We start from the raw sequence: 9,431 nt of genomic DNA on the forward strand, positions 1-9,431 counted from the left end.
GAGATTGTAGCACCTTCTTTTATAGGCGAGGGATTATTTAGCCTCGTTATAAACCTTAAACTCAAAGCATATTATATGGAGGAAAAGTTGTTGCAGCACATTTTTTTCTGTAATATGAATTTTAATTATTCAATCGCTGAAATGGCTTAAATGATGTAAATAATAGGTCGTCTCTCTCAATGCTGATTAATAATATTTTGTATTAGTTTGACTTCATAATTATTTATTCACAAGTATGTTAATGATTGAGAGAGACCTACCTCAACAAATACTTAAGTTTCGATTTATGTTTTCATAAACATAATATCGGTTTAATATTCTAAACTACTAATGCATCATTAAGAATAAACAGAAAGAGAATTTTAATTTTCTTTTTTAGCACAAGAATTCCATCGTATATTGATACCTTATGTCCTTTATGTACATAATTTATATATATAATTATCTACATAATAGATTGCAAAAGAATCAATTTTAAAAGACGAGAGCCCTTAATCAGTTTATACAGCATAAAAACACAAATTATGTTAAATAAATGCTAATTTCGTCTTGAAATCGAATGTGAAATTTTGACCCTCTTCTGTGACCCGGTAAGTTAATCACATGGTATACATAATAATGATTAAAACGTCAAAAAAATGCTTCTCCTCTCAGCAAATGAATTCCAACAATTCAAAACATATCATGACTAATGTAATTTTTCTTCATGATCAATGGATTGTTTTTTTTAATGAAAAAGAAGAGATTTTTTGATCTTGAACTTGAATGACATTTTTACGTTACCCATTGATTTTCCATTAAAATTACGCAATTTAAAAATAAATTACAAAATACGTTTTATGTTGAAACTATGCTGAAAATTATAATTAATATAAAATACGTTTAAAAAAAAATTAAGCAAGCATGTCCTACAAGGAAGAAAAATCTAAACAACACCTCAGGTAAATTTAAATAACATTTATTACCTTTCCAATTGTCTACCGTGTCGAGAATTAATTAATAGAACACACACCTTTTGAATTTGTCATGAATTTCATCGCGCGGTAGATATTTCACAAATTCTCACATATGTTGAGCTATGTCTGGGATAAAAAAATCGATATATATGCGTGAATTGATAAGAAGAACGAACCAGAGTGATGACGTAGTTTCTCGTACAGGAAGACCACGAACGAAAAGAGTGCGAACTTGGAGAGTTTCATCGAAATTTGCGCTCTTGCGAAATCCCCTCACAATGCTCTACCGTCTGCCACACGGAGAAGATGGAAAGAAAATTCTGATCCGTATTTTGAATAAAATAAAATTCCGTGAGAAACGAAGTGAATTTTTTATCACACTCGTGAAGCAACGCCAAGACACGCGCGTGAATTCTTTTTTATTTTAGTGAAAACGAGAATTGAATCTGAGATGGACGCTTAACCATATCGGTCTTCCCTGCCCAATTTTGTTGTGAAAAAAATAAATTAGAAAAGGTGATTGAGTGGTGTGTAGTGGAGCTTAATTTGGGATTTCTTTTCATCCAGAAGGAATAAATTCTCAAAAGAAGGAGAATTATAAATTTTGCAATATGGTAGAAGCTGTTCCAGCCCGGGGAAATGTGCTCGGAAGTAAGTTGAAGCCATATGCTTTCTGTCTCTAAACCCTTAAGAGCTTCCTCCCATAAGACCATGTGCTCTGTGTGTGATGAAAGATTAATTAAATGGGAAAAAGAAATCCCAACCCAGTGAATCCTTAATCAACCTTGTTCAGAAAATTCTTTTGGGGATAATGGTCAAGAAGCAAGGACACACCAAGGTCACGACGCCTTCAACAAACACTTGTTGCTGACGCAAAACCAAAAGGCGTTTCTGCAATTAAGCGCAACGCAGTGGAAAATCGATTTTCCCAGACACCCTCCTGGGCCAAAAAGTTCACTGACACACACCCAGAAAACACGTAAAGTGATTCGGCTAATTTCGCATGAAAATTCATGGATATGAAAATTGAGAAAAGTCAAAAATGGAGCATTCCCAGAGTTATTTATAGAAAAGTGCGAAGATAATTCAGCACCCACGCATCTGCTTTGATTTTCCTTGCGTGGCCAGAGAATTATTAACCCGCAAAGTAAGACAAAAGGCAATTTTATACTGTGTGAGGATAATGCCATATAAATTGTGTGTCAAGAGGATGGTGGTTTAGTAGCAAAATCATTAAATTCACATGATTTGCGATGTGGAGAAGTCGTTGCCAAAAAGCAAGGGAGAGCATTTAAGAGGAGTGATGTACCTACATTTTTTTTTTGTTTCTTAGTCAATTTAAAATTGAATTAATTTTTTTTGATTCTATGCTTTTCTATTTGTTCTTTTACACCATTAGAAAATTATTTATTTTAAGTTTGGGTTAGTGAAGAAGACCTAGTTCTCTAAAAATTTAATTTTATTGGATTTTTGATATTTTTTTTTTAGTTTTCTTTCAATTTTGCCAATTTTTTTTATCCAAATTTGTTAATTTCGTCAATTTTCTAGCAATATTATTAACCATTTTAGTTAATTTTTAACCCAATTTCGTAAATTTTCAGCTCATTTTGTTATGTTTTTGCCAGGTTTTTAGCCATGTTTCGTCAGATTTGTTAATTTTCTGTCAATTTCTTTGGCAGTTGACCCAATTTTGACAATTTTCTGCTAATTTTGTTAATTCTTTATCCAATTAAGTTAATTTTTACCCAATTTCGTCAATTTTGTCTTTGTCTATTTCTTTTTTTTTCCTATTGTGATCTTAAGTCTTTTTGATGATGTACTCATGTCTTTTCAAGACGTTTTACCTTGCTTCACTCTTCAATATTAAAGAAATCAAACTTGGAGCTTTTTCTTTATATTATTCCTCAAAGTTTCTTCTATTCAGAGCAAAAAAAAACTAAAGTAAATAATAAATAGAAAACTAAACAAAGTTTATTGATAAAGAAACGATATTTTCTTTTACCTTTTGAGCTTTTTAAAATAAATAAACTTGCGTTTGTAGTAAAATGGGATTAGATAAATAAACGAAAGCAAAATCGCGCTCATGTCTCTCCATCACAGATCTGCTTAGACGCGTATTATGTTATCAGAAAAGGTAATAAAATACTACGAAGAAATAAATGCCAAAAGTGGTTGGTTAATTGAACTCATTGAACCAGATAATCGGAAGTATCGATCATAAATTAATCATCACAAACACCCATAAAAATTCAACACTTTGTCCTGTAATTAAACCAGAAGCGACATCATCGCAACTCTCGTAATCTTTCATCCTCACTTCACGTGCAAATGCTCACCAATTCTCACCGAATTTGCCCATCTGTTCCGCAACATAAAAAAAGAATAGACGACTTTATGCAAATTCAATGTGAAACGAAAATATCAAATTTTGAGTAAATAGCTAAAACTAGTTTTTTTTATTTATTTATCTTCGCGCCAAATTCTGCGGCATTGTTGAGATTTTATTGATTTTTGGGGATTTTTTTGAGTGATTTATTAAAAATAAAACTAAAATTCGACAGGCCTCATTCCGGCACGATACATTCTGGCCCTCTTGGGCTCCATCGGAATGGCAATCATCTACGGACTGAAGGTGAACCTCAGTGTAGCTATGGTTGCAATGCTAAATCACACAGCTCTCGCTCAAGCCAGTCATGATGCCTTCAATGGCACAACCAGCATCTCACCTGCAGACGATAGTTGCAAAGGTGATGATTCACATGAAGCTGTTGAGGTAAAGAAGTATTTTCAAAAAAAAGTATTCTTGAATTTCTTTTTTAAAGAAATTATTTATTTTCTTTTAATTTTCAATCTCAATTCTGTAGAAAAGTTTTCTTAATTATGTTTTCCATCAACGGAGTATTTTAGAATTTAAAATTGGTTAAAAAACTTTTTTATGGTTCCCTAGACACATACAACAAAAATATTAGAGACTCATAATGCTAATTTTATGTTTAAGTTTTCTTTTTAATTTTTTGAAATCTATTCATTGAAATCTTAATTCAAAAATTTGCTCTCTATCTTTTGTTCTTCTTTAACTGAAATAAAACTTTTCGTTAAAACAAAATAAAATTCTTTATGATAGCCTAGACACACACACTATAAATAATAACATTTCTATCTACTTGTGTTTATTAATCTGGAATAGCGCATAATTTTTTAATCACATAAAACTCTAAATCTAGCTTTATAAAATTCATTTTAATCTTTTATAGATCTTAAAAAAAAACCTTAAAAATATTTTTCATTCAATAATAAAAAAATTAAATAATAGCCTAGACACATACCTTAAAATTTTCAATTTTTCCCACAGAAAATCCATAAAATATAGGGAAACATGGCCCGATTGCGACCTCCTTAGACCTTTTTTAAGTCCGTTATTACTTAAAACCGATAAAACTTTTAATGTAGTAAGTTATGAGAGAAAAACGAGCCTTAAATGGGCTTTAAAATGATACAAAATTTAAGAATATTGCTTTTTATTTTATACCATTTTTTTTTCTCATTCTGCGCGGACCTTTGGAGGTCGGAATTGGGCCACGTTCCCCTAATCAAAATTGAAATCATTTCGTTTTTATAGCAAAATGTGTCTTACCTGAATAGTTTTATCTGAAAAGATTTTAGCTAATCTTGTGGACTAATAGGTGTCTTAGCTACCAACTTGTATAGTATAATATTAAATGAATCTCGGCTAATTCTAAAAATTTTTACGCAGAAAAGCCTTTTGTTCTAGCTCACAATTTGCTGGAAGAAATAATATTTTCCACAGAATTGAAATTCTGAGAATTTTCCAATTTTTTTTTTAAATTTCTATTTCTTTTTTTTTTTTTCAAAACAATCCAGGATGGACCATTTACATGGAGTGAACCCCTTCAGGGCACAATCCTCAGCTGCTACTTCTGGGGCTACTTCATCTCCCAAATCCCCGGAGCGCGAATTGCGGAGCTGCTCTCTGCAAAATGGGTCATGTTCTTCTCTGTGGCCATCAATGTGGTCTGCACCCTCCTAACTCCAATCTCAGCTGAATGGCACTATGTGGCTGTTATTGCAATGCGCGTGGGTGAAGGTATCGGTGGGGGTGTAACCTTCCCTGCCATGCACGTCATGATTGCCTCATGGGCCCCACCCAATGAGAGAAGCGTCATTTCTGCCATTATGTAAGGATGACGGATTATTTAAAATCATCAGCAGAAGCTTCCCGGAAAAGCTCCAAAATCTCTTTTTTTCCCTGAATTTCTTTTCAGTTACGCTGGAACTGCTTTAGGTACGGTCATCTCAATGCTAATGGCTGGTCAATTGGCAGCTAATTGGGGTTGGGAATCCGTCTTCTACGTCATGGGCTTCCTGAGTGTTGTCTGGATGGTTCTCTGGGTGTGGCTTGTGCAGGATTCTCCCACAAAGCAGGGGCTAATTAGTCAGGAGGAACGAGATTTGATTACTTCTGCTCTGGGATCGAGTGGAGAAGATGGGCATCATCCGGAGAAGAAGCAACCAGTACCGTGGAAGAGAGTTTTCTCCTCTACGGCCTTCCTGGCTATCCTGGTTGCCCACACATGCAGCAATTGGGGCTGGTACATGCTCCTCATTGAGCTGCCCTTCTACATGAAGCAAGTTCTGGGATTCAATATAAAAGAAAATGCCTTGGCCACGGCTATTCCCTTCCTGACCATGTGGCTCTTCAGTATGGCCATCAGCAAGTGTCTGGACACACTGAGGAGTCGCTCAATGATCACCACAACAACAGCGAGAAAAATAGCAACGCTCTTCGCCTCTGTTGTGCCAATGTTTGCCCTTTTGGCCCTCTGCTACATTGGATGCCAACGAGGAGTAGCTGTAGCACTCATGGGAATCGCCATTACATCCATTGGTGGGATGTTCTGTGGCTTCCTCTCGAATCACATTGACATTGCACCCAACTACGCTGGAACACTCATTGCCATCACCAATACAGCAGCCACAATCCCGGGAATTATCGTTCCTGTCTTTGTGGGACAAATTACTCATGGAAATGTGAGGGAAATTCCTGAGAAATCTTCGCCTAATTTCCAAAACTAACCCTGAGAATCTCTCCTATTTCTAGCAAACAATCTCCGCCTGGAGGGTCATCTTCTACGTCACCATTGTCTTGTACATCATTGAAATTGTTTTCTACCTCATTTTCGGGTCAGGGGAGGAACAACCCTGGAATAGGGGTGGAGATGTGAAGAAACTAACTGAGACTGATGACCCCGAGGGCGTCCCATTGCGCCAGAAGGCAAGCCCAACGAGCTACACGAGTGAGAATCAGTAAATGACAAAACCTCACAATGTTCTCTCAATACTCTCTCCCTGACTTGTGGATCACTTCCGGAGGATAATTCTTAAGATATTTTTTTTTAAATGTTTTCTGTTTATTTACAACATTTCTTCAGTTTTCTGTGTCTCTCTCTACGTCCAGGAGGATGCCAAATAAATTTTGTGCTTACCTTTTAGCTGATTCTTGTCATTTTGCAGAAGTACATTGGGCCAAAATTCAATGGGAGGAACGGGATGACCATTTGGCCGTATTTGAGTCCTCGGGGATTCTCAAACTTGAAGATTTCCACAAAGGGCTTCATTACGTCCGTTAAATCCCTGGAAAAGTCATGAAAAATGTTCAGAAAATGTACTGGTAAGCTGACCAAGCTTACGAGAGCTGTGTTTCTTTCAGTGTACCAATTTTGTGAGAGCAAACTAGAGCGTAAATTAATTTAAATACGCGCAAAGTCGGGAAAAGTTGAAAAGTCATCCCACAAGAAATCTTTAGAACGCCATATCTCGGGAACGGCTCCATAGATTTTCGAATTTAAGCTATCGTTGGAAAGGTCTTAACCTCAACTATAACATATTAAAATATGAGGTAAATCGATAGAAGCATTTTCGAAATATTCGAGTTCGAAAATTTCGAAAATTTTGATTTTGACTTCAGCGCCTCTTGCGGTCATTTCTCGAAGTTGCAATATTCTAGACATTTGTAGGGTTTCACGAAACCTTTCATTTGCACTTAAGCTGATCAAAATCGGACTTGTAGAACCCGAGATATGACATGTCAAATTTGGAACTCAATATTTTCAAAATGGCGACAAATTTTTTTAAAATTTTTTTTATAGATAGATGTTATAGTAAGCTATAACATATCAAAAAATGAAGCAAATCGATAATGGCGTTTTCGAGATATTAATCGAAAACTCATCGAAAATTTTGTTTTTGATTTTTGGCTCCCTAGCGGTCACTTTTGAAACTTCGGATGTTCTAGAGAGTTGTAGGGTTTGTCGAGAGCTTTCATTTGACCCCGGGTTGATCAAAATCGGTCAAGCCGTTTTCGAGTTATGGTCGATTTTCGATGAAAAATTGTGGCAGCCATATTGACTAAACGGCTTGACCGATTTTCGAAAATGAGGTATCGTTGGAAAGGTCTTGATGTCCCCTACAACATATCCAAATTTCAGATTTTTGTCTATTACAGAGGCTGAGATATAGGCAAAACAAAATTTTGAGATTATTCAAAATGGCGGTCGGAGGGGTGGGGGGGCGTGAATTTGACCTCATAATCGGATGTCTTCCGGTCGATATTTAAACTTTGCCGTTTACCGCAAGTCTCTATCTATTACGGTTCTCTTGCAATTTAGCTCTGAACCTAATTCGTGCTCATACTATAAGTTTGAGCCCGATCTGACGACTTTCGATTTTGCTCGGTACACAAAAGCTGTGTCTGAAAGAAACACAGCTAAAATTGAATTTTTAAGTTTTCTCGCAATCTTTGGGAAGAAAGTTTTCTTACTTGATAACTACTGAGATTCCGGATTCCCGGAAGGCATTGGAAAGGGCCATTTGAACAACCCCATCATTCTGAACGGGACTCAGGGAGCACGTTGAGTAGACAAGGGATCCTCCGACCTTCACAAGCTTCAAACAATTCCTTAAAAAAATGCAGAGATTTAAAGAAAAATCCACCAGAAAACATTCCCTCAATTCCTTACTCAAGAATCCCCGCCTGAAGCTCCGGAATCTTCAATCTCTCATTCATTCTCGTTGGTTTGAAGATGTTATTCTCATTTTCATTGAGGCAATGCCTGTCTGTCGTACAGGGCACATCCACGAGCACTTTGTCGTACTTTTTGTACTCCGTGAGCAGCCTGGCGTCTTCGTGGACAATGAAGCATCTCTTCTGCTGCCAATTCTCCCGGAAATCAAAAACAAAGTCCTCCATGATCTTCCGGATGCGCTTAACTCTCGTCTCGGGGATATCATTGCACACGAGAACATCCGGGTAGAGAGTTTGAAGCATTATGAGGGATTTCCCGCCAGGAGCAGCACAAGCATCGAGAACTTTGTCTCCAGGCTCAATTCCCAGAGCCAGGGGTGGGAGGATTGAAGCTCCATCGAGGAGGTAGTGTGAAAAGGAGCCCGTAATGCATTTCTTGGGGCTAGAGAAGCGATCTACATTGCTCCTCTCGTACGTGTAGATGTGAAGATTTTCCGGGAAATGCAGCTCAAGTTCTGGTTCAATCTTCAGGGGGAAATCTGTGTTTTTGTTGTAGTATTTGTAGTGATCTGACTCAAATACCCAATCCTCCAGACCCTTCATCCTTGTGGCTGGCATAAAATCCTCCAGCAGCCCTTCGCTGATTTCCGGATCAATAATACGACGATCTCGGGATTCTGGCTCAACCAGCGTGGACTCATTGTCAGCTGGGGATTGCCTCATTGTGTCTATAGTCTCAGGGATGTAGTTCAGGGAAGCTTCTCGTTCCTGTGGGTAGAATGTTTGGATTTCTTCAGCCTGCCGTTTAGCCAACGTTGCCTGGAGCCTTTCATCGATCTTTGTGAATTTCTCCTCAATTTTGTGCATCTGCGGAAGTTCTCCTTTCTCAATTCTCTCTTTAGTGATATTATACAGAGTCCTTACATTGATGGCACCTACAAGAAATCAATAAGAAATAATCAATACAAGATTTCTTAAATTATCCTGGGAAATTCCCTAACCTGTAGCTTCGAGTTTCTCAATGGTTTTCTCTGCATCTCCGAAATTATTCACAATCGCCATGTATTTATGCTCACACAGGAGTGCCAGCCTCATGGAATTCCATCTGATCCCAAAGATAGAGCCGTAGAATTCATCAAAATTCGTCAAAGCGCGATCTTTGGGATAAATTTTCTTCCTCACCATGGACTGCAAACAATCATTAGAAAATGAGAGTTTTCCTTTGAATAAATGAATGATTCTACTTACCCAATGATCCCGACGATGCTTGAATCTCCTGAGCTGCAAAATCACATTCTTTGGCCTCAACATTCTTCTTAAAAATTAATATTTTTTGCCAGAAGTTCTGAAACTTCTCTACAAAAAAAATCTCTCCAAAATAATAACAAAAAACACGTGTTTTTGACGTTTCATGCAATTCGCAAGTGGAACGG

The 9,431-nt window shown here is 37.0% G+C and overlaps 2 protein-coding genes across 2 annotated transcripts; one reads left to right on the forward strand and one right to left on the reverse strand.

Moving 5' to 3' along the window:
* Positions 1-1,188: 1,188 nt before the first annotated feature.
* LOC129788665 (sialin) lies at positions 1,189-6,466 on the forward strand. The gene is made up of 5 exons (XM_055824899.1): positions 1,189-1,607; positions 3,518-3,729; positions 4,839-5,152; positions 5,240-6,005; positions 6,076-6,466. The coding sequence occupies exons 1-5, from the start codon at positions 1,568-1,570 to the stop codon at positions 6,283-6,285; spliced, it is 1,542 nt and encodes a 513-aa protein (XP_055680874.1). The 5' UTR covers positions 1,189-1,567; the 3' UTR covers positions 6,286-6,466.
* Positions 6,364-9,390, reverse strand: LOC129788666 (5-methylcytosine rRNA methyltransferase NSUN4). Its single transcript, XM_055824900.1, has 5 exons — positions 9,247-9,390; positions 9,000-9,186; positions 7,994-8,933; positions 7,795-7,932; positions 6,364-6,608 (listed from the first exon to the last, which is right to left on the reverse strand). The coding sequence occupies exons 1-5, from the start codon at positions 9,307-9,309 to the stop codon at positions 6,464-6,466; spliced, it is 1,473 nt and encodes a 490-aa protein (XP_055680875.1). The 5' UTR covers positions 9,310-9,390; the 3' UTR covers positions 6,364-6,463.
* Positions 9,391-9,431: the final 41 nt, after the last annotated feature.

This window comes from Lutzomyia longipalpis, chromosome 2 (assembly GCF_024334085.1).
Source record: "Lutzomyia longipalpis isolate SR_M1_2022 chromosome 2, ASM2433408v1".
NCBI classification, from domain to species: Eukaryota; Metazoa; Arthropoda; class Insecta; order Diptera; family Psychodidae; genus Lutzomyia; species Lutzomyia longipalpis.

Bases quoted from the DNA above. Each gene is read 5' to 3' on its own strand.
- LOC129788665 (XM_055824899.1), top strand. From the start codon at position 1,568: ATGGTAGAAGCTGTTCCAGCCCGGGGAAATGTGCTCGGAA. The intron at 1,608-3,517 runs GTAAGTTGAAGC...AAAATTCGACAG, and splicing joins CCGGGGAAATGTGCTCGGAA to GCCTCATTCCGGCACGATAC. The intron at 5,153-5,239 runs GTAAGGATGACG...ATTTCTTTTCAG, and splicing joins AGCGTCATTTCTGCCATTAT to TTACGCTGGAACTGCTTTAG.
- LOC129788666 (XM_055824900.1), bottom strand. From the start codon at position 9,309: ATGTTGAGGCCAAAGAATGTGATTTTGCAGCTCAGGAGATTCAAGCAT. The intron at 8,934-8,999 runs GTTAGGGAATTT...GATTTCTTGTAG, and splicing joins TGAGAAACTCGAAGCTACAG to GTGCCATCAATGTAAGGACT. The intron at 7,933-7,993 runs GTAAGGAATTGA...CATTTTTTTAAG, and splicing joins CTTCAGGCGGGGATTCTTGA to GAATTGTTTGAAGCTTGTGA.